The 26,241-nt window shown below is 61.3% G+C and overlaps 15 protein-coding genes across 15 annotated transcripts in view; 7 read left to right on the top strand and 8 right to left on the bottom strand.

Annotated features, from left to right (window-relative positions):
* Positions 1–218: 218 nt before the first annotated feature.
* On the top strand, positions 219–779 carry RHTO_04129 (tubulin-specific chaperone A; the record flags this gene model as incomplete). The annotated part of the gene is made up of 4 exons (XM_016417797.1): positions 219–268; positions 369–474; positions 552–638; positions 699–779. 4 exons carry the CDS (start codon positions 219–221, stop codon positions 777–779), a joined length of 324 nt encoding a protein of 107 aa, XP_016270956.1.
* Positions 780–1,159: 380 nt separating this feature from the next.
* RHTO_04128 (fatty acid-2 hydroxylase) lies at positions 1,160–2,702 on the top strand (the record flags this gene model as incomplete). The annotated part of the gene is made up of 8 exons (XM_016417796.1): positions 1,160–1,276; positions 1,344–1,681; positions 1,736–1,946; positions 1,999–2,112; positions 2,169–2,351; positions 2,412–2,451; positions 2,511–2,534; positions 2,611–2,702. 8 exons carry the CDS (start codon positions 1,160–1,162, stop codon positions 2,700–2,702), a joined length of 1,119 nt encoding a protein of 372 aa, XP_016270955.1.
* Positions 2,703–3,041: 339 nt separating this feature from the next.
* RHTO_04127 (uncharacterized protein) lies at positions 3,042–3,557 on the top strand (the record flags this gene model as incomplete). The annotated part of the gene is made up of 3 exons (XM_016417795.1): positions 3,042–3,075; positions 3,133–3,484; positions 3,542–3,557. 3 exons carry the CDS (start codon positions 3,042–3,044, stop codon positions 3,555–3,557), a joined length of 402 nt encoding a protein of 133 aa, XP_016270954.1.
* A 222-nt stretch (positions 3,558–3,779) lies between these two features.
* Positions 3,780–4,826, top strand: RHTO_04126 (uncharacterized protein; the record flags this gene model as incomplete). The annotated part of the gene is made up of 2 exons (XM_016417794.1): positions 3,780–3,893; positions 3,963–4,826. The coding sequence occupies 2 exons, from the start codon at positions 3,780–3,782 to the stop codon at positions 4,824–4,826; spliced, it is 978 nt and encodes a 325-aa protein (XP_016270953.1).
* A 331-nt stretch (positions 4,827–5,157) lies between these two features.
* RHTO_04125 (COPII-coated vesicle protein SurF4/Erv29) lies at positions 5,158–6,584 on the bottom strand (the record flags this gene model as incomplete). Its single annotated transcript, XM_016417793.1, has 6 exons — positions 5,158–5,234; positions 5,294–5,316; positions 5,376–5,866; positions 5,925–5,981; positions 6,043–6,062; positions 6,125–6,584. The coding sequence occupies 6 exons, from the start codon at positions 6,582–6,584 to the stop codon at positions 5,158–5,160; spliced, it is 1,128 nt and encodes a 375-aa protein (XP_016270952.1).
* Positions 6,585–7,137: 553 nt separating this feature from the next.
* RHTO_04124 (uncharacterized protein) lies at positions 7,138–8,625 on the bottom strand (the record flags this gene model as incomplete). The annotated part of the gene is made up of 7 exons (XM_016417792.1): positions 7,138–7,224; positions 7,285–7,338; positions 7,401–7,427; positions 7,493–7,743; positions 7,770–8,092; positions 8,152–8,494; positions 8,592–8,625. 7 exons carry the CDS (start codon positions 8,623–8,625, stop codon positions 7,138–7,140), a joined length of 1,119 nt encoding a protein of 372 aa, XP_016270951.1.
* Positions 8,626–8,712: 87 nt separating this feature from the next.
* RHTO_04123 (DNA repair protein rad16) lies at positions 8,713–12,733 on the top strand (the record flags this gene model as incomplete). The annotated part of the gene is made up of 15 exons (XM_016417791.1): positions 8,713–8,967; positions 9,031–9,161; positions 9,215–9,337; positions 9,393–9,450; positions 9,507–9,619; positions 9,674–9,827; positions 9,884–10,032; positions 10,091–10,644; positions 10,699–11,224; positions 11,280–11,502; positions 11,555–11,692; positions 11,749–11,862; positions 11,917–12,089; positions 12,155–12,242; positions 12,299–12,733. The coding sequence occupies 15 exons, from the start codon at positions 8,713–8,715 to the stop codon at positions 12,731–12,733; spliced, it is 3,234 nt and encodes a 1,077-aa protein (XP_016270950.1).
* A 169-nt stretch (positions 12,734–12,902) lies between these two features.
* On the bottom strand, positions 12,903–14,018 carry RHTO_04122 (N(6)-adenine-specific DNA methyltransferase; the record flags this gene model as incomplete). The annotated part of the gene is made up of 4 exons (XM_016417790.1): positions 12,903–13,151; positions 13,209–13,485; positions 13,580–13,652; positions 13,823–14,018. The coding sequence occupies 4 exons, from the start codon at positions 14,016–14,018 to the stop codon at positions 12,903–12,905; spliced, it is 795 nt and encodes a 264-aa protein (XP_016270949.1).
* Positions 14,019–14,130: 112 nt separating this feature from the next.
* Positions 14,131–14,649, top strand: RHTO_04121 (transcription elongation factor B, polypeptide 1; the record flags this gene model as incomplete). The annotated part of the gene is made up of 4 exons (XM_016417789.1): positions 14,131–14,139; positions 14,196–14,229; positions 14,319–14,550; positions 14,619–14,649. 4 exons carry the CDS (start codon positions 14,131–14,133, stop codon positions 14,647–14,649), a joined length of 306 nt encoding a protein of 101 aa, XP_016270948.1.
* Positions 14,650–14,892: 243 nt separating this feature from the next.
* Positions 14,893–18,645, bottom strand: RHTO_04120 (ATP-binding cassette, subfamily G (WHITE), member 2; the record flags this gene model as incomplete). Its single annotated transcript, XM_016417788.1, has 10 exons — positions 14,893–15,010; positions 15,079–15,285; positions 15,347–15,493; positions 15,554–15,770; positions 15,827–15,905; positions 15,969–16,261; positions 16,327–16,596; positions 16,680–16,858; positions 16,925–18,114; positions 18,181–18,645. The coding sequence occupies 10 exons, from the start codon at positions 18,643–18,645 to the stop codon at positions 14,893–14,895; spliced, it is 3,165 nt and encodes a 1,054-aa protein (XP_016270947.1).
* A 247-nt stretch (positions 18,646–18,892) lies between these two features.
* On the top strand, positions 18,893–20,007 carry RHTO_04119 (Extracellular membrane protein, CFEM domain-containing protein; the record flags this gene model as incomplete). Its single annotated transcript, XM_016417787.1, has 6 exons — positions 18,893–19,051; positions 19,171–19,204; positions 19,377–19,401; positions 19,473–19,557; positions 19,629–19,671; positions 19,763–20,007. The coding sequence occupies 6 exons, from the start codon at positions 18,893–18,895 to the stop codon at positions 20,005–20,007; spliced, it is 591 nt and encodes a 196-aa protein (XP_016270946.1).
* Positions 20,008–20,388: 381 nt separating this feature from the next.
* On the bottom strand, positions 20,389–22,687 carry RHTO_04118 (VHS domain containing protein; the record flags this gene model as incomplete). Its single annotated transcript, XM_016417786.1, has 11 exons — positions 20,389–20,941; positions 21,003–21,102; positions 21,163–21,247; positions 21,330–21,467; positions 21,533–21,613; positions 21,699–21,752; positions 21,815–21,870; positions 21,951–22,188; positions 22,251–22,326; positions 22,406–22,493; positions 22,582–22,687. The coding sequence occupies 11 exons, from the start codon at positions 22,685–22,687 to the stop codon at positions 20,389–20,391; spliced, it is 1,575 nt and encodes a 524-aa protein (XP_016270945.1).
* A 157-nt stretch (positions 22,688–22,844) lies between these two features.
* On the bottom strand, positions 22,845–24,382 carry RHTO_04117 (short-chain dehydrogenase/reductase SDR family protein; the record flags this gene model as incomplete). The annotated part of the gene is made up of 3 exons (XM_016417785.1): positions 22,845–22,989; positions 23,106–24,133; positions 24,209–24,382. The coding sequence occupies 3 exons, from the start codon at positions 24,380–24,382 to the stop codon at positions 22,845–22,847; spliced, it is 1,347 nt and encodes a 448-aa protein (XP_016270944.1).
* A 256-nt stretch (positions 24,383–24,638) lies between these two features.
* RHTO_04116 (60S ribosomal protein l18) lies at positions 24,639–25,089 on the bottom strand (the record flags this gene model as incomplete). The annotated part of the gene is made up of 3 exons (XM_016417784.1): positions 24,639–24,680; positions 24,792–24,846; positions 24,920–25,089. The coding sequence occupies 3 exons, from the start codon at positions 25,087–25,089 to the stop codon at positions 24,639–24,641; spliced, it is 267 nt and encodes an 88-aa protein (XP_016270943.1).
* A 740-nt stretch (positions 25,090–25,829) lies between these two features.
* RHTO_04115 (transformer-2 protein) overlaps positions 25,830–26,241 on the bottom strand; it is a gene marked incomplete at both ends in the record, with an annotated part of 1,090 nt that continues 678 nt past the window's right edge. Inside the window, one exon of the mRNA XM_016417783.1 lies at positions 25,830–26,215. Coding sequence (XP_016270942.1) covers positions 25,830–26,215 — 386 coding nt within the window. The remainder of the gene's footprint in view (positions 26,216–26,241) is intronic.

Raw genomic sequence — 26,241 nt, 5'->3', positions numbered from 1 at the left:
GCGGGGGGAGGTGGGAGGAAGTCGAGGCTGGGTTGTGACGGCCGCTCGTCGCTAACAGGAACGTTGTAGCACTCTCAGCGTCTCTAGCCGAGCCGTACACGCCTGGCGAGCGAGCGATGTGAGCGTTTCAGGGTCAACCCGCGAGAACACCGCCCCTCTTCCCTCGACCGCGCTCTCCTCCGCTACCATCTCGCTCTGCTGGACCATTGTGCGCTCAGATGGCTTCACAGACTCGACAACTCGCGATCAAGACCGGCGTAGTCAACCGGTGCGCCCTCTTCCTTTCGTCTCACCCTCTTGCGTGCCTCATCACTGAACCGGTCTGGCCCGCTTCTCGCTCACCCTGCTCGGCTGTGCGTGCCGTACAGTACGGTCAAGGAGCTCCAGTCGTACCGTGCAGAGGCGGTCGAGCTGAAGAAGCGTGCGGATGCGATGGAAGCGGCAGGCGAGGACGAGTACGAGGTTCGACAGCAGGTGCGCCGGGCGTGCTCAATGCGAAGGACTCAGCAACGCCAGCTGACGCTTCGCTTTTCGATGCCGTCTTGCTGCAGCGTAAAGTGCAGGCGGAGAGCCAGCAGATGATCCCGGATACCGAGAAGCGGTTAGCAAAAGCTGTCGCAGAGCTGGAGGAGCTTGTGGTGTGTTCCCGTCTCGTTCATCGACTACTTTATCTATTGCTGACCACAACTTGACTGCAGGCGAGTACGGAAGACGAGCTGGCCGAGACGGACGAGTTCAGGAAGGCAGAGGCGGCGCTCAAGCTCGCCAAACCCGAGTAGGATCGCCCAGCGCCGTCCCACCCGACGCACAACAGCCTCAAGCGTCACGAGGCGAGTCGGTTGGCGGATCAGGAGGAAGGAGGAGGACGAGGACGGTACACTGACAAATAGGCGCATCTCTCGCCACTGCCTGTCGCGGCTCGGACCCCGTTCTGTACGCGTGTTATACCATCGCATTGCATAACCGGTTGCCCTCGACGTCCCAGTGGGAGTTTCTGGCAGTTTGGCGTTTCGCGGCGTCCGCCCGGACCTTCGCGACCCTTGCCCGAGGTGCTCGCGCTTTGAACATCGCCTTGCTCCCTCGCTCACGCTCTGCTGCTCTGCTCGTCTCGTCTGCCTTTGATCTTCGCCGGAACACTATCCACAGCACCCTTGTTGCGATGGCCACCGCCGCCGACCGCGCGACCAAGCGCACCCGCATCTACCTTCGATCCGAGGTCGACAAGCACAACACGGCCAAGGACTGCTGGGTCGTGCACAACAACAGGGTCTACGATGTGCGTCGAGCCTTCAGAGCACGCGTCGAGCGGGCGGAACGCTGACCTCGTGCACGCCATCTTGCAGGTCTCCCAGTTCCTCGAGGACCACCCGGGAGGAGACGACTTGATCCTGAACTGGGCAGGGAAAGACATCACGGAGGTCATGCAGGATCCGATCGAGCACTCGCACAGCGACAGCGCGTACCAGGTCCTCGACGAGTACCAGATCGGCAGGCTGGGCCAGGAGGAGTGCATCACGAACCCCGACTTCGAGTTCACCGACGACTGGCACCCTGACGACACCGACAACGTCAAGGACTGGGAGCGCAACCAGTTCCTCGACCTCAACCGCCCGCTCATCATGCAGGTCTGGAACTCGGACTTCTCGAAGGCGTTCTACCTTCAGCAGGTTCACCAGCCCAGGTCCGTTCGTTCACCAGTGTCAACGAGCGCAATTGCTGACTCTCTCGCTTGCAGGCACTTGCCCCGTCCCGCTCGCCTCTTCGGCCCGTGGTATCTCGAGATCTTCACCATGACCTCGTGGTATGTCGTGCCGCTCATCTGGCTGCCGGTCGCCGGATACATCCTGCGGCAGTCGATCGTCCAGCAAACAGCGGCGGGCTTGTCGATGTCGACGGCGTTGTCGAGGTCGGGTGCGTGCTTCCTCGTCGGAAATGTCATTTGGACGGTGCGTTGCCTCCCTTTCTCTGACCAGACGTCCGCTGACGACTCGAATACAGTTCCTTGAGTACACGATGCACCGCTTCCTCTTCCACATCGACGAGCACCTCCCGGACCGCCCCTTCTTCCTAATGCTCCACTTCCTACTCCACGGTATCCACCACTACATTCCGGTCCGCGCTTCCCTTGTACTCGAAAGAGAGCAAACGCTAAAAGCTGTCCCCCGCAGATGGACCGCTTGCGCCTCGTCATGCCTCCCCTCCTCTTCTTCGCCCTCCAAACTCCGTTCACCAAGCTCGCTCACAAGCTTTTCCCGGCGTGGATGGCAAACGGCATCATCTCGGGCGCATTTGTCTTCTACGTCGCGTACGACGTGATGCACTACGCCCTGCATCACACCAAGCTTCCGGAAGTAAGTCGATTCCGCCCTTCTCTTCCTCGACTCTCGCTGACTTCGCTCTCTGCTCCCCAGTACGTCCGCAAGCAGAAGTCATGGCACATGGAACACCATTGCGAGTATTGCTGATTGTATAGCACAGCGCCCGCCGCTGACCTTGACTTGCTTTCGTAGACAAGGAGCCTGAACTCGGTTTCGGTGCGTCGCCCTTCCGCCGCCTTGCCTAGGCTTCCTCATTCAGTCACGCCTGACTGACATTGTCGTGTACTCGCAGGCGTTACGAGCCCGTTCTGGGACCGCGTCTTCGGCACGACCTTCGTCAGCCGCCCGAAGGACGCCCCTCCCAAGCTCTCAGCCAAGGCCTGATCGTCTCGCACCCCGCCATCTCCCTCGTAGTTAATCCCTCTCTTTCGTGATACCCCAGCCTACCTCGCTTCTCCCGCATTGCCAGTGTTTCCCAGCTCGCGGCCGCTAGTCCGCCTCATCCTGCACTGCGACAGACACTTACCCTCGTCGCCGTTCTCGTTCCGGGCCCGTCGAAGGCTTGTCAAGGAGCTGTAAAGCAGACTCGTTCGCGAATGGAAGGATTCGAGTTGCTCGACCCGCCATTGCCGAGTCGCACACACCTTGTCCTCCTCCCATCGCTCGTCTCCTGCTCCACACGTCGCTTTTGCTGGTCCTGACGCGTGCTACGTCTTCTCATCGATGGCTGGACACGATTTGTTTGACTCGGCAGCCAGTGCGTGTCCTTATCACGTCCCCACTTTCCTCATCACTCACGACTTGACGAGGACAGACGCACGCCGAGCCGAGCAGCATGTCGAGCTAGGGTCGCAGCTGAAGGCGTTGACTGAGGCTATTGAGCTCTACGACGCCTCGACGAACGCCGAACCGTCGTTCGAAGCCTCGAAGACCGCCCCTCTCTTCGTCCCCCTCCTCATCCGCGACTCGCTCCCGTCCTGGATCGACGTCAAAGAACGCCTCGGCCGATTCTTCGGCATCGCGAACATGGAGATGGGCGAGATGGACGCGGGTGAGTACGGCGTTGGGCTGGTCGCTCGTGCGCTGCGACGGACGGTCGACTTCGAGGGCGAGGAGGCGCAGTTTGCCAACGCCGTCAAGAATCTCGTCAGGCTTGTCCAGATTGAGTGCGTACTGAGCCCCCGCCACTGAGCGAGCGCAGGACTGACAGCTTTGCTTCACAGACTTCCGGACGAGTAACAAGCCAAACCGGCGGACGCCGTTCAATTGCCCGTCGTCCAGGGTGCTCAACAGCCTCCGACTCCTCCGGCTGAACGAGAAGCTGTTGCGTTCCCTACTCCTGCGCCGCGCTACGACTCCTCGGCGACGAAGGGCAAGGGGCGAGCGGTTGACCCGAAAGAACCGACGGCGAACAAACTGCGCCGTTCACCTTCGCCAAGCCCGCAGGCGGCGCAGGACGAGATGCCGAAGCTGTTGGCCGCTCGAGCGGCCGGACCGTTGGCTAGCCAGACGCAGCTTGAACAGGACGCCGAAGAGGATCTGCCCGCTCCACACTTCGAAGGCGATCCGACCCCGGTACGTTGAGGAAGTGCCAGTGCCTCAGAGATGCCTGTGTCTTGAAGACTGACGCCCGACGCTCCGCAGAGACTCTCGCAGCGTTCGCCCGTGGGCAGCGCCAACCTGATCCTCCGCAACTTCCGCGACATTCCGCTCGACACCGCGCAGCTAGCTCCGGCCAACGGCCTCGTCTTCCCAGCCGACATGGACTTGACGTTCACGCGCGAACAGATGGGCAAGGAGGGCTATACTATGGTTGGCAAAGGCGGACCAAAGGACGGCCCTTTTACGCTCGCCCATCATTGGCTTGCCTTTAAGATGGACAAGAATCTATGCGGGATTAATGGCAGGCTAGCGGCTCCAGGCGAACCGCTCGTGATCATCTCGAGCAAGGAGCGTCTGGACGAGATCGCAAACGCCGTCTCCCGCTCCCACCGCCCCGACAAGCCTTACGAGGGCGTCAACGTCTTTGTTTCACGGATCGACACTGTCTGGCTATACTGCGGACGCTATCGAATCGTCCACGATGGCCGACTCGATGAGCATGCCCAGCCTCTGCCCGTCGGACCCTCCGCCAACCAGATGTGGCCGCCACTTCTGCGGCGGGCGTTCCGTCGTCACGCCAGCGATAATAAGGACACCAAGACACTGCCGCCGTGGCGTCAACGAGTCCTGCGGGACTGGAATTTCGAAACGGCGTACGACCTTGTGTTGGCGGACCAGGAGTTGAAGGCGGCGCAACCGAGCGAGCGGCCGCAGAGGGTGATGCGATACCTCGTCCTCGCTTGCGATGGTGTTGACGAGGAATCGTTGGCCGTTTGGAAGGCGAATAAGCTGAGTGGGAAGAGGAAGGCCGTCGAAGATGGAGACAAGGCGGCGAAGAAAAAGCGATCAGCGCCCGCGGAGGATGACTACCACTCCGACGACGATGGCGAAGATGACGAGTACTGAGGACGCTTGGAATGAGCGGATTAACCAGTGGCTGAGCGTACAGCTTTCGTCGAGCAGCAATGGCAGACGCACTCTCCTCGACACTTTCTTCCGTCTACGGCGAGCTAGATGCGAACGGCGATGTTCCATTTTCGGGTATGACAAGCAAGCTACGCTGAAACTACTGGCGCGAAGCCGCGGTCGACTCGCCGGCGAAGCGAGAGTCGAGGTGAAAGAGGGCGGGGAATGGGAAGCAACATGCAGATTGGGCGTAAGAATGAGGGGATGGCGAAGCGTTTGAGAGTATGAGAGGGTGTCGTGTGCGGGCGAGCGAGGGTGTGCGGCCGGACGCTCAGATGCGCTTCTTTTGCTCGATCGCAAAGTCGCCGGCACCGAGGTTGACGAGCAGCAGGAGGCCGCCGACAATCGCTGCGCGAGATCAAGAGGTTAGCTGCGATGTAGGGAGCGACAAGCGCGGCATGACGGACAGAGAGTCTGGAAGAAGTCGTATCTGCAAGCGAACAACCGTCAACTTTCGCTGAGGAAAAAGGATAACGAGAGCCGACTCACTTAAGGAAGTCCCTTTGCGGGTGCGCCGAGTGAACCGTCCACCAGGCGTTGACCGTGAAGTTAAACATGGTCAAGACGACGACGAGGAAGAGCGCGCTCTGCCTGGCCTTATACCCGACGGCGACAAACAAGCACGCGACGAGGCCCGAGACACTGACGAGTCCGTGCGCGATGCCTTTCTGGCCGTTGAAGACGAAGCCGAGGAAGAGGAAGACGAGGAGGACGCGGCCGAAGAGCTGGAAGTACTTCTTGCGGTCCGTGTCGCTGACGCCCATGCTGGGAATGCCGACGAGCGAGCTCTTCTTTTGGCTGAGCGAGTCGGAGAGCGCCATGAGGAGGCCGCCCATGACGGAGAGGTTGCGGAGGAAGAAGGTAAGGTCGAAGATGAGGCCGTATCCGAAGCCCTGCGTGATGACGACGCCGAGAAGACCGCCGGTCGCGTACTCGGGGTAGCGCTTGGCGATGATCGAGATCGAGCAGGCGAGCATGACCTGCGAAGAGGCGAAGTTAGCTGGCGCGCGGAACTTGCAGCGGACGAAGCGAACTCACGAGGACGTTCGTCCACAAGAAAAGGTGCGAGAGACCCCACGGGAAGCCGCGGTGTTTCTGCGCGGTGTAAGCCGAGGTCAGCGGAGCGAAAAGCGTAACCCTGACGCTTCGAGCGGACCTGGAGGTAGTAGTTTTGGTCTGCGGAGGCAACGAGATTAGCATCTTTGCCAGCGCAAAAGCTCGAGAATATCCCAACGCACCGCTGAGCTGGGTCAAGATCCTCAAAGCATCCTCGAGGAAAGTGACAACGATGAGGAACCTGCCGATGCCGGGCAACCAAGGGCGAATCGGCCGCGCCCATCCTTCAAGCCTGTCCTCGACCCTGTCGCTGACCTTCCTCACCTTCTCGAGCTGCTCGACGCCCGCCTGTCCGGCCAACATGTCCGCCGCGATGTCCATGACACTTCCTCGCCGCGCATGTCTCCCTCCTGCTGCATTGCCCATGCCCGCCGCGCCGCGCCCGGAGTAGTGACCTCCGGGTGGAGGAGGTCCGGACTGTTGCGAGAAGTCGTTCATCATGTAGGGCGGGATGACGCTCGCTCGCCTTCCGTGTCCTTGCGAGTGTTGCGTGAAGGCGGAGGAGCGGCGCGAGGAAGGGGCGGAGAAGGCGCCGTCGCTCGAGGGGCCGGAGGACATGGCTGCACTGTAGGGATTGGCCATGCCGATGCGGTGGACGCGACAGAGTCGAGTTGTGGAGAGGCGAGACGAGGTGGAGCTGATGAGAAGCGTGGAAGAGCGAAGGCGGGTCGCCGGAGGTTCGCAGGCTGAGTCTGGTGTAGCTGTGCGTTCTAGGTGCACTCTCAGCGCTCTCGAGCGAGGTGAGCGGGTTGGGCGGAGTGAGAGAAGGCTGGCTGGCGGGACAGCGGTGACGACGGGGCGGGCTACACTCGAATGTCTCGCAGAGAACGAGTATTGGCAAATTATGCAGGCTTATGGTTGCTAGTGCAGGATCCGTACCCGACGAGCGGAGCGAGAGACGCGGCGCGGCAGGACAAGGTAAAGGTGGTGGCCATTTTCGACCTCGAGACGAGCAGCGGACCCTCAGAGGCACCCTGGGGCCAGACAGGATAAATCAGGTCATCTCACAAGTCCGTCGGTGTCGGGAGACGCGAGGACGCCGCCAGCAGCGCCCTGCAGCCTAACCCACAACTTGACAATCCACCTTCCGTCGAGTCCTGTCAAAACCCGCCCTTCCGGACCACGAGCTGCAGCCTCAAGATCGCTTATGCACCGGTTGAGGTATGTCCTGCTTGTGCGTCGAGGGCCAGAACCCATGGAGATTGGGTTGAGAAGGGTCGGGCTGCGAGGGAAGAAGAGGATCAGTTTGAAGCTCCTGCGGCTGTCTCAGCAGGGGACGCACTTCGCCCTTCTTGGCTCGCTTCCCTGTCTTCTCGGGAGACTTTGCTGCTTTGCCCTGATTGACAAAGCCACGGTCAGCGACAAGCGGAAACAGCGAGCAAACGAGACGCCGCGCACCTTCTTTTCCGGCAGGTACTCTTGATCCTGTATCAGTAACAGCAGCAACGTTAGCAAGATGCTCTGACAGAATAGCGGTCGGGCGGACCCACGTCGAAAGCTTCAGCTCGTCCCGCTGGCGGGGTGATGCTCCTGTCCAGACCCGCTAGATACCCTGGCGGCGGCCTGGCGCGTTTGCCCAATACCTGGACGCCGATGGCCGGTTCTTCGAACTCATCGGCCCGTTCCTCCCCCTCCTCCTCTTCTTGCTCTCCTCCTTCAGCTTCTCCTAGCTCCGGCGAACATGCGCTGATCGCGCGATCCTCCTCCTCCTCGTCGACCTCAGGCTCTCCTTCACCCGCGGCTGTACCTCGGGCGCGCACGACCGACTCCTGCGCCCCAAGACCGAGACGAAGACAATATCGTCGTCCTCGTCGTCCAACACGATCGCTCGAGCCTTCCCCTTCCCCTTTCCTCCGAGGGGCAGCGGTACGGGCTCGAGGTCGAGATCGAGCGCCTGCGAAGCGCGACGCTTGGCTGGGACAGACTGAGGAGTCGGCGTGACTGCGGCAAAGAAAGGCTTTTTGTTCTCGCCGCTCGGGCCGGGTTCGAGTGCGGGAGTCGGGGTGGGTGTAGCGGTGCGAGAGTTGCGGGTGGCGAAGAAATCGTGAGGGTTTGGTGTGGGACTGACCGAAGGGGAGCGTCGTTGCGACCTGCGGAGCGGGCAGAGGTGAGCAGGCACCATCATCGGGAGAGGGGCAGCAAGACGCACTCGGCTATATCCAGCGCTGCGTTCGACACAGCTCCCAGCAACGCCGCCAGCCAGACACTGCACTCGAGAACCTCCTTCGCATCCGCAAAGCCTGCCGTCCGCCGCAAGGCCCGCACGACCATTCTCGCTCCGCTCTTCCCGCCCTCGATGTCTTCCGCCTTCACTTCTGCAGCACACACGAACCGCTTCTCCAGCCGTGCGCGCACCTGGTCCCAGGTAAGGCGCGGAATGTCGTTGGCGGTGTCGAAGGAGGCGGAGGTCTTGCTGTTGATGTCGTAGAAGTTTGCCGAGCCATTGAGCGTGTCAAACCGTCTGACTGCGGCGTCCAGCGCCCGCCAGGAGACTACGAGGAGCGGGTGTTCTCGACTGGGTCAGTGATGTGATGAGAATCAGCGGGGCGAGAGAGAGGCGATGGAAGGCCGTGGGAAGCTCTGGCGCACCTGTGCAGTTCTTGCCTGACCTGTTTCCGTCCATCAGACCCTGGATCCAGCCAGAGAGAGGTTGTGGTCGCCGACAAGGACTCGCTCACAGGTTGACATCCGACAAAATCACTCGCTCGAGATGCCTCCGTCCCGCGCTGACAAGGGCAAGGGCCGCGCAGACGATCAGACGCTCGAGCAGGCGATACAACCCAAGGCGACCAAGGTCAAACCGCCCAACGCGACCAAGAACTCGCTCGAGACGAACCGCCTCCTCCCCTTCCAGCGCAATATCCTCAAGCAGCTCGTTCCACCCGAGAATGCTCTGCCGAATGCTGGAGATGCGATGCTGGTCATGGCGCGCGGGCTGGGGCTGAGGACGATCGTTACCACCTTTGTGCGTCCCCTCTCTCCTCGACGGATGTGGGGATGAAGTGTGCTGATTAGCCCGTCTGTACAGCTCAAGATCTACGACATGCCCGAGAAGCTCGTGCTCGTGGTCAATGCGACACCGGAAGAGGAACGAGGCTTTGCTGAGGAGGTCGGCATGCGGTTGAAGGTCGTCGGATACGAGCTGGGCGACTCGCAGAGGTGTGCAGCTGTGTTGAAGCAGTCGAGAGCAGTATTCACGTCGTCCTCCACAGGGAGAAGATGTACAAGGACGGCGGCCTCTTCTCGGTCACCTCGCGCATCCTCATCGTCGACATGCTCAAGGGCACAATCCCCGTCAGCCTCATCACCGGTCTCGTCGTCTTGCATGCGGAAGAGTACGTAGCGCGTGCCCATCGTTCTGCTGGAATAGCTGACAGGACAGCTGTGCAGGGTCAAGCCGACTTCGCAAGAAGCGTTCATTGTCCGCATCTACCGGCAGCAGAACAAGGTGGGTCTCCCGCGCATGCTCGGCGGACGTCGAAGGCTGACGTAGCGTCTGCGCAGCTCGGCTTCCTCAAGGCTTTCTCGGACCGCCCAGAATCGTTCTCGTTCGGCTTGTCCCCTCTCCAGACGACGCTCATGCAGCTCAAGTTGCGAGAGGTCATCATCGTGCCTCGGTGCGTCAACATAAACCACGTTGCGTGCCCGCACTGATGAGCATCGCTTCACAGCTTCCACGAGGACGTCGATACCGACCTGAAGAAGCGCAAGGCGGACGTCGTCGAGCTGTACCAGCCTCTAACGCACAACATGCTCGACATCCAGACGGCCATTATCGAGTGCATGGAGATGACTCTGTCGGAAATCAAGCGGAGCAACACCTACGTACGCTCGTTTGCCCTGCCTCCTCTTGTTCCCGCTCAATCGTTCCCTTCCCGCAGCTCGAAGTCGACGACCTCACTTTCGAGAACGCCCTCTTCTCATCCTTCGACAGGCTTGTACGTATCCAGCTCGACCCTGTCTGGCACAAGGTGGGGCCAAAAACTCGCGGTCTCGTCAACGATTTGACGACTTTGCGCAAGCTTCTCGTGTGCGTCCCACTCCTGCACCGCTGAGTAAAGTGTCGAGCTGACGCAGCCTGTATGCAGCTATCTCCTCTCATTCGATTGCGTCCGCTTCAACCAGTACCTCGAGACCCTCCTCTCCTCGCACACGACCACGATCGGCGCGCTCGACCGCCGCGACCGCCCCGCCTGGCTTGGCACAGCAGCAGCCGACACAATCTTCAGCGTCGCTCGCAACCGCGTCTACCTGCAAAAGGCTGTCGCGAAGCCGGGCGAGGGGCGGAAAGAACGCGAGTTGACGGTTGACGGGATGGAGATTCCGGACGATCTCAATGCGGACGACTGGCTGGCAGACGGGCCGACCGAGGAAGAAGAGCAGCTGCTGCGTGACCTGGAGGAGACAGCGAGGCGGGAAAAGGAAGCGAAGGACCGAGCTGCGGGCGTGACGAACGGCGAGGACAAGGAGGACAAGGATGCGATGCCGCCACCGCAGGTGCCGAAGTCGCAGAAGCCGAAGAAGAAGGGGTGGCTACCGCCTGGCGTCGAGCCGGTCTTGGAGGAGCAGCCAAAGTGGATGGTGCTGGCGGAAGTTCTCGACGAGATCGAGACAAGCATCCACTTCTCGCCGTACGACCCCTGTGCGTCTCCCTCCTCCCGCGCGAACGTTCGTGAGCTGACCAGCGCATTCGCAGACGGCTACTCGAACGATACGGTTCTCGTCATGTGCAACTCGACCGATACCTGCCTCACCCTCGGCAACTACCTCTCATCGCTCAACCCGGAGACCTCGGAAGGACGCAGCTTCCTCGAGTCGAAGCTCAACAGCTACTTCTTCTGGAAGGCGCATATGGGCAAGATGCAGAACTCGCTCAAGCGCACACCCGGCTTTAACAAGGGCGAGCGGCGGTCCTCGTCATCGAACGTTGCGGCAGGCTCTTCCGGTTCGAGCACGACCGCGGGCGCATTCGCATCAAGCAACGGTGGCACTAACTTCGGCGGGAACAAGGACGGCGACGGCGAGATGAGCGCGGCCCTGAAGCGCAAGGATTTCAAGCGGGGTCAGGCGCCGCCGACCAAGCGACGAAGGGTGCGAGGTGGAGGAGCGGCGGGCTCCAATGCGGGGGCGACGCATACCAGCGGAGCGGCGCCGATGTTTTCGGCTGCTACCGGCGCCAACCCCGAGGCGCTCGAAGAGGAGGTCAAGAAGATTGCCGAGCTGTGCGTGTGCTCGCCTTCACCGTCGATCCACGAGCTGACACGCCTTTGCTACCAGCGTCGACTCGTCTGGTACGCCCGGCGACGTCGAATCCGACGAGGTCATCGAGGAAACGTTCAACCCACTCGACTTTGAGGAGTACTTTGGCCTCATCTCGAACGAGGACGTGGTCATCATCCGACCTTACCTCGACGACGAAGACGACCGAGTGTTTGAAGAGCTGCGACCTAAATACGTCGTCATGTTCGATCCGAATCCCTCGTTCGTGCGGCGAATCGAGGTGCGTTTCTTCGTCCGCTCGATTGGCGAAACTAGCTGACATTTCCCGCCAGGCGTACCGAGCGGCGCACCAAGGCCTCGCCATCCGTGTCTACTTCCTCGTCTACAAGGACTCGGTCGAGGAGCAGAAGTACCTAAGCGAGATTCGCCGCGAGAAGGACGCCTTCGTCAGGCTCATCGAGGAGAAGGGGGTGCGTCTCGCTTCCTTCCTTCTGCGTGTCCTCTCACTGACCGTCGAAGTCCGCAGTCAATGGCGATCCCGCATGAGGCGGAGTACCGGCCAGGGGAGGACGAGGCCGAGCTTATGCGCACCGTCAACACGCGTGCCGGCGGTCGACAGGTCGTCACCACGCCGCCGAAGGTGCGTCAGCCCAGACGCTGAGTGTGATGCAGCATCTGACCCCTCGTCTCGCAGGTCATCGTGGACATGCGCGAGTTCCGCTCGTCCCTTCCCGGTCTCTTGCACGCGGGCAAGTTCGAGGTCATCCCCGTCACGCTCAGCATCGGCGACTACATCATCACGCCCGAAATGGCTGTCGAGCGCAAGAGTATCCCCGACTTGATCCAGAGTTTCAACTCTGGCAGGCTGTGCGTGTTGCTTCTCGCTTTGCTCGAAAAACGTGCTTATCTGACTGCGTTTCTCGCTGCGACAGGTTCCAGCAATGCGAGCTGATGACAGCGCACTACAAGCAGCCGATCCTGCTCATCGAGTTCGACGAGAAGAAGTCGTTCAACCTTGAGGTGCGGGGCGTCGCGATACTCGCAGTTTACTGTAGCTGACGAAGACAAGCGTGCAGACATACGTCGACACGAAGACCTACGCTTCGTCGCCGAATGACATCGACCTCCGCTCGAAGATCGTCCTCCTCACGATCTCCTTCCCAAAGCTGCGCGTCATCTGGTCCTCCTCGCCATATCAGACCGTCGAGATCTTCCGCGACCTCAAGGAGAACCGCGAAGAGCCCGACCAGGCCAAGGCGCAGCTTGTCGGTCTCGAGGCTGACAGCGCCGAGACGAGCGGTGCGTCGGGCGAAGCAGGCTTCAACCTCGCGCCGCAAGACATCCTGCGCAGCTTGCCCGGCGTCTCGAGCAAGAACTACCGGTATCTCAGCAGTCAGGTCGAAAATCTCGAGGCGCTCGTCCAGCTCGACCTCAACGAGCTCCAGGCGCTCATCGGCGTCGAGCCTGCGCGCCAACTGCACGGCTTCCTTCATAGCGACATGTTTGGCTAGTCGGTCGTCTTTTCAATCTCGCTTGTTGTTGCCAACCTCGCAATCCGCATCTAGCCGTTCTCCCCGCCTTGACCGGATCCCAAGAGAGCAGAGTGCTGTTGCTGAGCTGCAAACGAGACGAGAATGGACCGACGGTATCGTCTCAAGATCTATTTGCACATTCTACGCCTCACAGCTGCTCCAGGGACTTCACCCCTTCCCGCTCGTCAAAGTCGAAGTTGCTCCACCCGCCAAAGTCGTTCTGCAGTCGTCCTCCCGCATGCTCCACCTGCAGCGACGTCTTTCGTAGCGGGCCCACAGGCGGAGAGTCGTAGACTTTGGGAAGGATAGACGAGACGGAGGTCGAGGTGAGGAGGATGAGCTTGCCGTCTGGCTTGAGGAGGGAGCGGAGGGTCGTCGCAAAGTAGCAATTTGTGACCTGCAACGCAGGTGTCAGTATAACAAGCACGGGCACTCGGCAGACGCCGCAGCGCACCTCGTTCAGGAAGGGGGGATCCGCGATGGCGATGTCGACAGTCCCTCGTAGCTCCTGAGGATACCGTTCCGGCTCCTCGAGGTCGTAATGCACAAACTTGTCGCCCGCGACGAGCTTGAACCGTGTGTCATACTCCCACAGCCAGGCGTCTTTGAGCGGGTTCTCGTGCTGGAAGCCGATGTAGGCTGTTGGGCAGGAGAGGAAGGCGATGCGGGTCGTTGGGGTGCAGAAAGAATAGAGGAAGCGGGAGAAGCGGGTCGCAAAGTCGGCAGAGTACCTAGCGGAGGCGAGAAGTAGGGATCAGCGAGACTTCTACAGTCTGCATCGCAGCAAGGAGAAGCTGCGCCACCGAAAACGGCTGGGAGGCTCACCAGAACTGACTGAGCTGCCAGTCCTCGCCAAAGAGCTTCCGGAACTCGTCCACGCTCATCGTTCGCTGCTCCTCTGCTGGAAGACGAGCGCGAGGTCAGCGTACCGTCTCCGAGCGGCAGTTCACAGGGTCAGGCAGGTGGGAGTAGCTCATTGAGACACTTCTGGCGAGCGCATTCGGCGACTGAGCCCATCCCTCGCCCGCCAGGCCTCTTCATCAGTTTCGCGGAGGAGAAGAAACGTACCTCCGTCTGCCTGTCCTTCCTGCGCCTGCACCAGCCGGTCATGCGCCTTCTTCTCCAGTTCCGCAAATTGCCGCTCCGCTTCCGCCTGCTCGTCGTAGAAAGAGCTGAGGGCGGCCAAAGTCGAGGGGTCGAGTTGGAGAGGCGGTGAAGACGAGCGGGAGGATGAGGGAGACGGTGAGCGGTTAGTAGCGGGCATCCTGAGTGCGCTTCAGCAGACGTCGGGCAATTCTGGTCGAGCGGTGCGAGTTGTCCAGGTCGAAGAGCAACTCGCGCCGAGGTTGACATCTTACGGCTCACCTCGACTCGCCATGGCAGACGTGCGTGTGGCTGACCAGTCTGCATGGCCTCCTACTGATTCCCTACCTTCTCGCAGGCCGACTCCTGGGTCACGCTCGTATCGAGTGACGGTGCGTCCTCCTCGCCTCTTCCCCACTGCCATCTGCCCGCCCTGCTGGCGCCTCGACCGCGCAAGCAAGCTGACCCCTTAATTCGTCAGGCCACCGCTTCATCCTGCCCCGCTCAGCCGCGCTCGGTTCCGAGATGATCAAGAACACCCTCTCCGCCGACTTTGTCGAGGCGCAGACGGGCGTGATCCGGCTGGAAGAACAGCGAGCAGAGATTGTCGAGAAGGTTGCAGAGTACTTGATGTACAAGGAGCGGTACAGGGAGACCAAGGGCGAGATTCCTGATTTCAAGGACCGCGTCAAGCCAGAGATTGCGCTCGAGTTGTACGTGAACTTTCTCTTCCAGCTCACAGAGCAGACAAGCTGACGCTTGCCCTCCTCTCACCGCGCAGGCTGATGGCGAGCGACTACATGGAGTGTTGAGAACCGCCCGTCCTCCCATTTTTACCCTAATCTTCGTTCCCTCCGTTCCTTCGTTCTTCGTGTTGTAACGATTCATCTGCAGCGCACGTGATCCAACACCGCGATACGTGAACCCGAGGAGAGATGTCACTCTCGCAGCACACAACTCGACAAAGGAAACGCAACAACCGTGACAAGATGCTGAACAGACCTACAACCCGGTAGAGAGAACCGCACAAACCGATGGAGTAAGAACAGAGGAGTCTACCGCAACTCGCGCAGGCGGACGAGGACGGTCGCAATGAGGATCAGGGCAAAACCGACAATAAAAGCGAAGAGGACGAGGACGTCGCGGTAGTAGGCGTTCTGCTTGAACCCGAAGCTGCGTTATGCGATCGAGCGTCAGCGAAGGTCGCACCACGACGAGGTAGAGGGAGGGAGAAGGCGCACAGAGTCTGCATGATAATCTCCGCCGAGATCTGCACCTTTGCTCCCGCCAGCTCGTCGACGATCATCAACCCGGCGCCAACCTCGTTGATCGTGACAGCCTCGAGGGCGTACTTGAGCGGCGCGAGCCACTGCAGCCAGCGGAGGACGGGCGGGATCGAGCGGAGGTTGATGAAGAAGCCGGCGAAGGCCATTTGGAAGAGGTTGAGGCTGCGGGTCGGGGAGTCAGTCAGGAGGATGTCGAGCGACTCCTGGTAGGGGCTGTACGCACACGGAGGAAACGAGGATGGCAGATCCGGTGTCGTCGATCGCGGCGGCGAGGACAAAGTTCCACAGCGTCGTGCAGATGGCGAACAAGATGAGGATGAGGAGGAACTTGAAGAAGTGCGCGGCGTCATGCGCGAGTCCGACCATCCAGCTGCGCGCGTCAACCCGCATCAGCCACGCTCAACCTTAGAGCGAGAAAGACGGAACGCACTAAACGATCGTCGCAAGCACAATAGTCGGCACCAGCCTCAGCGGCACGATATCGAACACGAGTTTGCTCGCGAGCCACGTAACGGGGCTGTAGTAGCCCCTTGCGCGCTCGCGGATAAAGATGCGCTTGGCGTGCGCGAAGTTCGAGAGGGCCGAAAGGGAGGCGAAGGCGATTAGGCAGCCGAGGAAGAAGAGGGCGCCGACACGGGATTGGAAGCCTGCGAGAGTGGTGGGTCAGCGCTGTCGCAGTGAGGAGCGAGAGAGGCGGACGGACCTCCGATGGTGAGGTTGACTTTGTAGAACATCCCGCCAACAAACAACCCCACGATCATCGGTACGACATTGTGCATGAGCTGGGTCACATCCCAGAATCAGCCATCACCTCAGAGAAGTGAGAGGACCGAGACGCGACTCACGACAAGTCCCCTATCCCTAACCAAGTTCCTCGCCTCCCTCTTCGCAAGCACCTCAACCTGCGTCATAGCCGTCGTAGTCGGCTTCCTACTCGCCCTCTGATGCGCGTTCGTATTGCGCAACAACGAGCGAGGGGTTGGGAAGAACGGGCGCGAGGTGGGAGAGGAGGTGTAGGGGAGCTCGTGGGTTGCGTGAGGGGGAGAGGCGGGGAGGGAGGCGGCGGATTTGCAGGTCGTTGGGGAAGGACGAAGGGGAATGAAAGCCGCAGGCGGCGAGGTCGCAAGGTCGAGGAGGACTGCGCACACGCATCCTTCATCAGTTTCCGATCGCTCACCTTAGAAAGCGAGATTCGGAACGCACAATCCGCCGGATTCCACCCCTCAGGACACCTCTCCCCCTTCTCCTCCCACCACTCCCTCGCGCCCGCCGCCTTTCCAAAGAACAACTGCGTCCCGCCCTGCGCGAGGAGGAGGACGTCGTCGAAGAGGTGATAGAGCTGGGACGAAGGCTGGTGGATCGTGCAGATGACTGTCGTGCGGCGGGTTGGGCGCGAGGAGGAGGTGGAAGGGGATGGGAGGGTGAGAGCTTTGAGGGCGGTGAGGATGCGAAGGGCGGAAGTCGAGTCGAGTCCTGTTTCGAAACGATCCTCAAGTATCAATGTCCGTGCACCGCGGACAATGAGGCAGCGACTAGACCGAGCTGTCGAAACGCACCCGACGTCGGTTCATCCGCAATCAACACCGCCGGTCTCGCGACCAACTCGAGCGCGATACTGACCCTCCTCCTTTCTCCACCACTAATCCCGCGGGTCCCGCTCCCCTCTGGACTGCCGATGACACTATCGGCTACGTCGAGCAGTCCGAGTTGGGTGAGGACCTCGAAGACGCGGTCGCTGCATCCGCGCCCGGAGAAACTTGTCAGTCTGGAAAAAGAAGGGAGGAGAGGGGGGTTGACGCACCGCTTCTTCTCATGCGGGATCTCTCCCAACTTGAGTTCCGCCGCCAGCATGACCGCCTCCCTAACCGTACTAGTCTCAGGCAACTCATCCCCCTGATCGACATACCCAATCCTAACCTCGTCCTCCCCTTCTCCAACACCTACCAACTCGACCTTCCCTTCGCGTTTCCCGCTCTTGCGTACCCCAGCGAGTAGATCAACGAGCGTACTCTTCCCCGCTCCCGAGGGTCCCAAGATTGAGACGAACGAGCCTGGCTCGACGCGTGCCGAGAGGGACGAGAGGATCTGTTTTCCTTCCCTCGGTCGCGTCGAGGAGGAGCTGAAGGGCAGAAAGGAGAAGTGAGGGGTGGGCGAGAGGGAGTAGGAGAGGTTGGACCATTCGAGGCCGATTGGGGGAAGAGAAGGCGGTAGTTCGAGTTTCTCGCCGGCGTCTTGTTGCGACGACGAGGAGGCGGAGCCGGACGAGGCTCCTCCCGCTGCGCCCGAGTGAAGGGTCGCCGCTCCGTTTGAGGCGACGAGTAAAGCCTTCTCGTCCTCCTCCCTTGCGCGCTTCCTCGCACGCCTCTGGCTCGCCTTGCCCAGCGCGAGGAGGACCAGCAGCGCTCCGATGACGCCTCCGAGGACCGCCAATCCCGCAATCACTCCACCACTCAACCCGCTCCCTCCTCCTCCAGTATTCGTCCCTTTCCCCGCCAGCGCGTCTGCCAGCGCACTGATCGTACCGGGCAAGACGCACTCACCCCACCTACACCCACTCAGCGCCAACCCATTCGCACCAAAAAGCGTCTTCAACACATCCTGCTTGAACGCGCACTGCGTGCCCGTCGCCGCATCGCAGGTGATGTCCAATACGCCCGACAAGCCGTCGATGGTGCTCGTCAAATCGAGTTGCGAGCCAGGAGCGCCACAGAATGTCGTGCCGGGGATACACGTGCAACGGAGGTTCTGACAAGTCCAGTCGACCTCTCCCTCCGCATTACCCGTCGTCGTCGAATTCGTCTGCGCGCACTGGTCCGCCGTGCAAAAGAACTGTTCGACAACGGTCGTGTTACCGCTCAAGGAAGCGTACCAGAGTTGGGCGGTCATGGTGCCGTTGGTGCCGAAGGGCGAGGAGAGGGATTGGGAGGGCGAGACGGTTTTTTGGATTGTGAGGGTTGTGGAGCCGGCGAAGACGGATTGGAGGGTTGGGTTCTGCGGGTAGAGTGTGTGAGCGTAAGCGCTTCGACGGGAGAAAGCGAGAGGATGCGCGGGACTCACTACGACGTCGCAGCTCGCAAATCCCTCAGTCCACGTCCACGGTCCCGTACTGCACACCGGTTCTCCGAGCCCGTTCGTCAAGCTCATCCCGTTCGACGACGAGCCAGCGCCCCCTCCTCCTCCATTGAGGGCCTGGAGCGCACTCGCGCACGCCTGGTTCCCCGTGCAGACGTTGCAGTTGGGCCCGGCGAACCCGCTCGTGCACTGCCTCGCACAGCCTGTACTGGCGTTGCCCGCGAGGACGGCGGAGAAGGGTTGACGAGCGAAGTTGGACTCGAGCGGGTTGTCGCACGCTGCGAGGGTGCAAGCGGTGGCGGGGTCGAAGCCGGGTGGACAGCCGCATGTGCCGTTCGAGAGGAGTGAGCCGTAGTTTGAGCAGGCGGCCTGCTGCTGTGCGAGCGAGTGGGTGGCCAGGAGCGAGACGAGGATGAAGAGTGTGGCTGGGATCGCGGCGGGTCGCGCCATCGCTCGTGTGCGTGTGAGCCCTGTCAGTGGCTGTCTGTGTGAGTGTAGCGGCAGTAGCAGTCAGGCGGTGGCGGTGTGAGCGGTGCGAGTGTGTCCCCTTGGAGGAGTCTGGAATCGGAGGGCAAAGTGGAGTTCCCGGGTGAGACACCACGTGACCTGTGAATGATCGGACCCTCGCACCTCGCTCCCTCTCTCTCTCTCTTACACTCCTTGCTACTACTACCACACTCGCTCACTACACTACAGGATGCTCATCTCAGCCATCACCGCACTCGCCGCTCTCGCAGGCACAGCCCTCGCCCAGTCCCAGTCCTCGGGAACAGCTTCCGCCTCTCCCGCCGCATCGACAGCCGCAATCCCCACCTGCGCAGTCACCTGCCTCGGTACCGCACTCCCCAACTCGCCCGTGCGTACTAGCGATTCGGCCAACTTGTGTGCGAGGGCGAGAACGCGAGGCTGACCCCCTTCGTGTACGCGCCCCACCTCCCAATTTGCACGCCCCTCCTCTGCTCGTTCTCGCTCCAGTGCGCCCAATACGGCGTCAGCAACATCACCTGCAGTGCGTGGTACTTTCCTGACTCTCCCGCGTCGCCGTCGTCGCGAAGTCGATCGCCAACGCCTCCCTCCCTGTCTCTGACCGCGTTTCCGCTCGTCCCCTTCCCTCTCCGCGCTCAAATGCTGCTATTTCCGTCCCGCTCTCTCTCGCGCTCAAACGAACGTCCGGAGAATAGTCTGCACCTCTCAGCAATTCCAGCTGTGCGTCCCCTCCCCTCCCTCCTCCTCCTTTTCCTTCTGCGTGCTGATCGTGGTGGGTGGATCGTACGCAGCGCCTACTTCCAGTGCCAGCAGTCGTCGTGCTCGCAGAGTGACTTGCAGGCTGCGGAGCAGTACGGCGCGCAGGTGTGCGAGCAGGTACATTCTCCTCCTCCTGCTCCTCATCCTTCTCCGGCCTCGGAACTGATTCCTTTCGCTTTCGCGGCTAGAATAAAACGCCCATTAACATCAGCGCTGTTCCCAGCGGCTACTGTACGTGCTCGTCTGGCGAATGCGCAGCTTCCCCCGCTCCGTCCCCTCGCAAAAGTCCTGACGTGCCCCGTTTCCTCCCCCTCTCCCGCAGCGTCCGGCGCCTCCGCCTCCGCTACTCGCTCCTCGTCCGTCTCCTCCTCAGGCTCGATGATGTCCTCCTCAGCCTCCAAGCCCGCCTCGACCTCCGCCTCAGGCGCCTCAGGATCCGCCGCCTCCGGATCCGCCCCCTCGTCCACTTCCGCACCCAAGAGCGGAGCACACAAGACCTCCTCCGTCTTCGCGGGTGGAATCGTCGGAGTCGTCGCGGCTGTGGTGGGCGTGGTCGTCCTCGCCTAGACGTCCTCCTTCCCTCCCCTGCCTCCCCGCTTCTCAGGTCTCGATTCCGGTGGTATGATACACGAAAACGGATCCAAATAGGTTCTCTTCACGGTTATACGTCTCTCTTTCGCGGTTTGATCTCTGCCCTCGCCACTCGAGTCTGTGCGTATATGATCGGGTCTCTCGTCGGTTTTGTGCCTTCTGCTGTTCTTCGCGCTCGTCGTGGTGCAACGAAGGACCTGAGTTAGAGGCCACTCTGCGCAGGATGAGCGCAAATGAGAGACGCGAAGACCCGCCTCTCACTCGCTCGGATCGCGCAAAAGCGAAAAGAAAGTCGACTCTCATTCCTCTCACTACGGCAGAGCACCTTGTACTCCTCCTCCGACGACGACGACATCCTTAAAAGTCACCCAACAAATCCGCAAATGCGTCCTTGCTCTTCCCCTCCTTCTTCGGGGGTACAGGCGGCCCTCCCCCCATCCCTCCCGCGCGCATCGCACCCATACTCGCCGACGAGCCAAGCGCGATACTCCCGAGACTCCCGCCTCCCCCTCCGAAAGGCGACGAACCCCGCGCCATAGACATAGACGAGGTTTGGTAGGCGGGGTTGGAGAAGAAAGTCCCTTGTTGTGGTGTGGAGGGCGCGGAGGTGGTGGTTCCGGTGGAGAAGGAAGGAGGAGGTGCGGTGGAGGAGGAGGGAGTGGGAGTGGAGAAGGCGGCGTTCAGGTCAAACAAGCTCCCTGCTCCCGCTCCTCCGGCGGGTGCGGAAGGACCAAGTGACAAGCTCGCCAGATCGTCGAGCGGGTTCGACCTTGCTCCCGGTTGAGCTTGAGAAGGGGTCGGAGCAGGAGATGGGGATGGCGCAGCGAAAGCCTCGTCGTCGTCAAAGTCGATAAGCGAGACTTGTTTCGCCTGTGTGCGGGCTTTAGCGCCTGCTGACCCCGTGGCGAGTCTGTCCTCCCGAACCCTTGGTCAGCGAAGAGGTGAGAGAGGGGGAGGAGGTGGGGACGCACGCAGGATCAATCTCTGCCGTGGCGCTCCGATCGCCCGCTTTGAAAGCCTCGTACCGCTTGATGACGTTATTGATCAAGTCGTTGATCAGGAGGAGGCGGTCTGCTTGCTCACACCCCGTTAGCGAGAGGGAAGAAAGGAAGCGAGGGAAGGGAGACGGACCCATCGAGTCGGGGTGGTTTTCGGAGCTGTCGGCGATCCACTTCTGCAGCTTGGGCTGGACGTGCCGGCACTTCTGGGCGATTTGCTGCGAGCCGGCCAACACCAATACGCGTCAGTCCGCCCGCTCCGTCGACAGAGCAAGCGCGAATGGAAAGCAAGCAACGCACGTCATACGCATCACCCTCGACGAACCGTTCCTTCGGATTCGCGTTATTGAGCATCTCGTTGAGCAACAAGACGCGCTGCTGCACCCTGTCGAGCTCCTTCGAGACTTGCTCCTCGTAGTTCGGTTTCTTCTCCGGTTCCTGTGGGCGTCGAGGGGCGGTAAGTCTCGTGAGGAGGGAGTGAGAGGAGGAGGGGGAGAGCGCACCGCCCCGGCCATAATCTTCATCAACTCTTGCGCCGCAGCCAGGTCCTTTGGCGTCCCTCGTCGGATCAGCTCTTGCAATTTCTGTGAGGACCGCAAAGCGCAAAAGAAGTCAGTTTCCGGCCTTTCACGCCCGGAAACGGGCAGTCTAGTCGGGAGCGGTTCTCACCGCTGCCTGCGCTTCTCGGTCCTCCTCTTCCAGCTCGTCCGGGGTTTGCAGGCTCTGCGAGAGCGGACCCACGTCAGTTTGAGAAGAGAAAGGACGACGAAGCGGAAACGACGCACCTCTGTCGGGTTGAGGACAGAGACTGCTTGTCGGTCGAACTGCGGGAATCGGTAGCCTGCGCAGCCGGGGAACATGAAAGGCGTCAGGGTCACACTCTTAAGACGGCGGACACCGACAGCAACCCCGCGCACGCACCCTTGTAGCTAAGCAGCCTGTGCATGTCCCGAATATGCACCAAGTCCTCCTTGTGCTTGCTCGTGACGCAGATCGTGTTCTTCCACTCGTGCACGAGCTCGAGGATCTTCTTCATCGGGGGTGGGGGAAAGGTCGGTGGCCGTTCGGGGAAGCGACGGACGAGTTCGTTGAGGAACTCTTTCGTGCTGATTTGGAGGTGGAAGGGGTAGCCGCAGTTCTTGACGAGGATGTCGAGTAGCTAGCGTGCAACGAGACCAGTCAGCTCACTGCTGCAGGTAACTGAACCCACGAAACGCTCACATGAAGGGCCAGCATCGCGACATGGGTGTTCCGGTGGTTGACCAGCTTGACGACCTCGACGGCGGCATCTCGCGGGCTGTGCGAGCGACAAGCCGCGTTAGCTCATGACTGCAGCGCCCGTGAAGCGCCGAACGAGCTAAGGCGCGCAAACGCACGTATTCGCCTTCTTGCTGTTGATGAGGTCGGCAATCTCGAGTTCGAGCGAGAGGTTCGGCTCATGCAGCGAAGGATCGCATGCTCGGTCTGCGTGACACCAGCCCGTACCCCGACAAGCCCCCGATCAGCGTGCTGAAGCGCGGTAAACGGCCTGAAGTCGACGCGGCACCCGTACCGATGTAAGCGACGAGCGTCTCCTTGGCGGTCGCAGGCTGGCCCCAATTGGACACGGACGAGGTCGCCCACGAGCTGCCAGCTGTGGCGCGATGGTGCGAAGCCATCCTGAGCGAGTCGAGCAGGAAGTGGAGCGGGAACGAGTGTCGTCGGGCGGGGCGAGCGAGAGGGTCATAGTCTTGAAGTCGCGTGAACTGCCGTCGAATGCAATGCAAAGTGTCTATGATGATGCGAATTGTACAAGGCGAGAGTTTGCACCCCGGTTCAGGCCGCCTTCTCCTTCCCTCGCCCATCCCCTGTTGCCGACCCGGTCGTCCCGTTCGCTCCCTTGTGTCCTTCCCGGGCCAGCAAAGACTCCAGTCTCTTGTACTCGGCGTCCCAAAACTCGCCGCGGACGGAAGTTGGGAGGCTGTCGAGGAGAGGAAGTCTGCGAGTGGAGTGAAAGAGAGGTCAGCGAGGTTCGGCACCTTGAAGAAGGCCTCCCTTGCCGCAGGGCAAGGAGAAGCCAGTCAGGAAGAAGCTCACGGAACCTCCCGACCCTCCCGATACAGCGCCCCGCCCCTGACTCGCATCCTCTGCCGTCCATCTCCTCCCTCCAGTCTCTCTGCGTCCACCCTCTGCCCGTCTGGACCCTTCACTACCCGTCCTCCGACACTATTTCGCTCCACATCGCCCATGATAGCGCCCAAGACGACCTGCGCGCCTTCGTCCGCGCGTTTGCCGAAGATCCAGGTGAATGGGTAGGCGAGGAGCGAGATGAGGAGGCTGAGGAAGGCGTAGATGGATGATGGAAGGCGCGAGTGAGGAGATTGGCGGGTGGAGAGGGGGAGGAGAGAGCGGAGGGAGGAGCGGAGGACGCCGGGAGAGACGGAGAAAGCGAGGATTGGGGAAGTGCTCGGTACTCGAGCGTCGCTAGATGCTGAAGGATTGGTCGACGGTTTCGGTTCGGATGTCGAGAGGCGCGCTTGGAACTCCCGCCAGAGAAGGACGCTTGCCAAGGCGACACGGCCGCCTTGCACGATGGACGAGAGCTGCCGACTCGCCTCGGCGGACGCTTCGGCCTTCTCGACGGCCTGGTCCGCGACGAGGGAAGGGGGATCGAAGGTGTCGGGCGTGACCGCGGCGTAGAAGGGGCTGTCGAGCGTGTTGACGATACGAATGGGCGAAGTCGAAGTCGCAGCCGAGCGAAGTAGGACGGGCATGAGAAGCTGGACGAGCATATGCCGGCCGGTCAACACCCTCCCCGCCTTTTCGCGCCACTCCATCGTGCCACCCTCGTCGCAAAAGACAATCCCGTCAATCCTAGCCTCCAGATCCTTGACCATGCCCTCCCTCGCGTCCTTCTTCCATCCCTCAACAAAGCGCTTGATACTCGCCGGCGAGTCAAGGTCGCATTCCTCAGCGTACAGGCGCTCGTTTGAGGTGGATGAGCGGAGGAGGAGGAGGAGCTGGATTGTCGAGGGAGAGGAAGGGTCGGGAGTGAGGACGATTACTTGCGCGCCGGCTGCGGCGAGGTGCTGGAAGACTGCTAGTCCAACACCAGAGAAGCCGCCCTGCGCACGAGTCCCTAGTCAGCCGGCAACCGCTTCATCGCCTCAACCAGGTTCGAGGAGGTGTGTGAGACGCACCGTGAGCAAGAACGTCTTCCCAGCCAGCCCACGCTCCTCCTTGCACACATAGCCCTTGCTCCACGCTCTCAGACCGACCACGAGCGCCGCGAGCGAGCCCCAGAGCGCGAGAGTCGAGAGGGTCGATGAGGTGGGTGTGGAGCTGAGCCAGTGCACGAGCGAGGCGAGCGGCATCGCCCACGTGAGGAATGTTTTGCTAGCAGGAGTAGGAGCGCTCGCTCAGAACGAACGGAGGGAAGCGAGCGACACGGACGAGGAAGACCCCAACTTTGGTTTCTCTCTCGCGAGTTGACATTGCTCACTCCCGCCATCTCGCGTAAACAGCCTCTCAACTAGCAACACCGTGTGGGAATCGACAGCAACGTTGCGACCGTACCAACGACCAAGCGCCTGTCCCGTCCCGGCCGTACTCTCTGCTGGAGCGAGCACCTTAGATCTTGAAGCCGCGCGACTTCCTGCGACCGCGAGCGTTCTGTGCGAGAATAGAGAGTGTCAGTTCCTAGTCGCGTGAAGTTGCGGCAGCTACGGAGCCGCTCTCGAAGGTCTCTCTCTCGAGAGGCTCGGCCGTAAGTGCACGACTCACCTCCTCCTTCTTGCCCTTGCTGATGACGTAGGGCTTGGCGTGGTTGACACCCGAGCTGTTCGCCGGGCAAGAGAGAGAGAGTCAGTACGATGATCCGGCCCACCCGCACAGAGAGGGCAGTCGCTCACCCGCGGTGCTTGACGGCCTCGCGCGAGTTCTTGGAGCCGCGGAGGAGGAGGGTGTTGGCGCCGGTGGGCTTGTGGAGCGCAAGCTGGTCGAGGGTGATGCACTCTCCGCCAGCCTTGTCGATGCGAGCGCGGGCGGTGCGGGTGAACCTGAGCGAGCGAGCCAGCTCCATCTTGAGCAGGGTGCAAGGGAAGTGGTGTCTTGTTGCAATCAGCACTCGAAAGGAACAGTCGTTGTGCGGGGGGTTTCCGGTCGACGAGGATGGGCGAGGGAGGAAGGGTCGAACTGTATAGCTAGGGAACAAGCAACGGTCGTCGTGCTGGAGCTGCACGGCGCGCCGACCTGCCCTATCCGAACCTGCGCAAGAAGGCGGCGTCGAGCGCAATTGCGCGGTGGCGCCAGCAAAAGCATGACAAAGAGTGCAAAGGCACTCTAGGAGCGGGACCATCGTCCAGGAGCATCCGCAAGAGGCGAGCGGACTCGTCGAGGCAGGAAGCGGGGCATAGGGACGGTGTCGTGTAGGCGCGGTGAAGGCAGACGGCAGGATGGCGAAGCCTGGTCAGTCGAAATGGAGGAAATGGAAGACCTACCGCATCTCGCTGCGAAAGGACGACGAGTTGCGCTTGCGACGAACGACCAGTTGAACCGACAGCGATTGCTCGACCGACCACTCCTTGCGGACCTCGACTTGCGAGCTTGAGAGACGGCACGCTTGATTTTGGGGTGGAAAAAGTACGACACGACGCGCGGAGACAGTGTTTTGATTTTGCGAGCGAGGGTAGAGGTGTAGAGACATTTTGTGTAGAAGCGACGCCCATCCGCCAACACGCCGAACCTTGACGAGACACCTAAGCGAAACCACCTTGTCCTTGTCCTTCTTCAAGCGACTCTCTTGCTCCATCGACGTGGCGCCTACTCCTCCATCTTCTCGCCGACGGGCGGCGGGAGCGACGACTCCTTCTTGGCGCGGGCGGGCGAGCGACTCCTGCTCCTCGACCTCTCCCTCCTGACGGCAGGCGAGCGGTCCCTGCTCTTCGAGCGCCTCCTCGGCGAGCGCGAGCGGTCGCGGTCGCCGCGGGGCGAACGAGAACGGTCGCGGTGCCTCCTGTCGGGCGAGCGGCTGCGCGAGCGCGAACGGCGGCGGTAGTCGCGGTCCCTGTCGTCCCTGTCCCGGTCGCGGCGGTCGCGGTCGTCGTAGCGCGACGAGCTGCCCCTTCCTCCTCCTCCTCCGCCGTAGCCCCAACGGTCATCGCGAGGCGGAGGAGCCCTCCACGAACTGCCGCCGTACCTGTCCCCTCCTCCGCCGCCGTAGCGTCCGCCTCCT

This window comes from Rhodotorula toruloides, assembly GCF_000320785.1.
Source record: "Rhodotorula toruloides NP11 unplaced genomic scaffold Scaffold25, whole genome shotgun sequence".
Lineage (NCBI taxonomy): Eukaryota > Fungi > Basidiomycota > Microbotryomycetes > Sporidiobolales > Sporidiobolaceae > Rhodotorula > Rhodotorula toruloides.
Note: the sequence above shows the minus strand (reverse complement) of the source record. Positions and strands in the feature narration are given on the sequence as shown.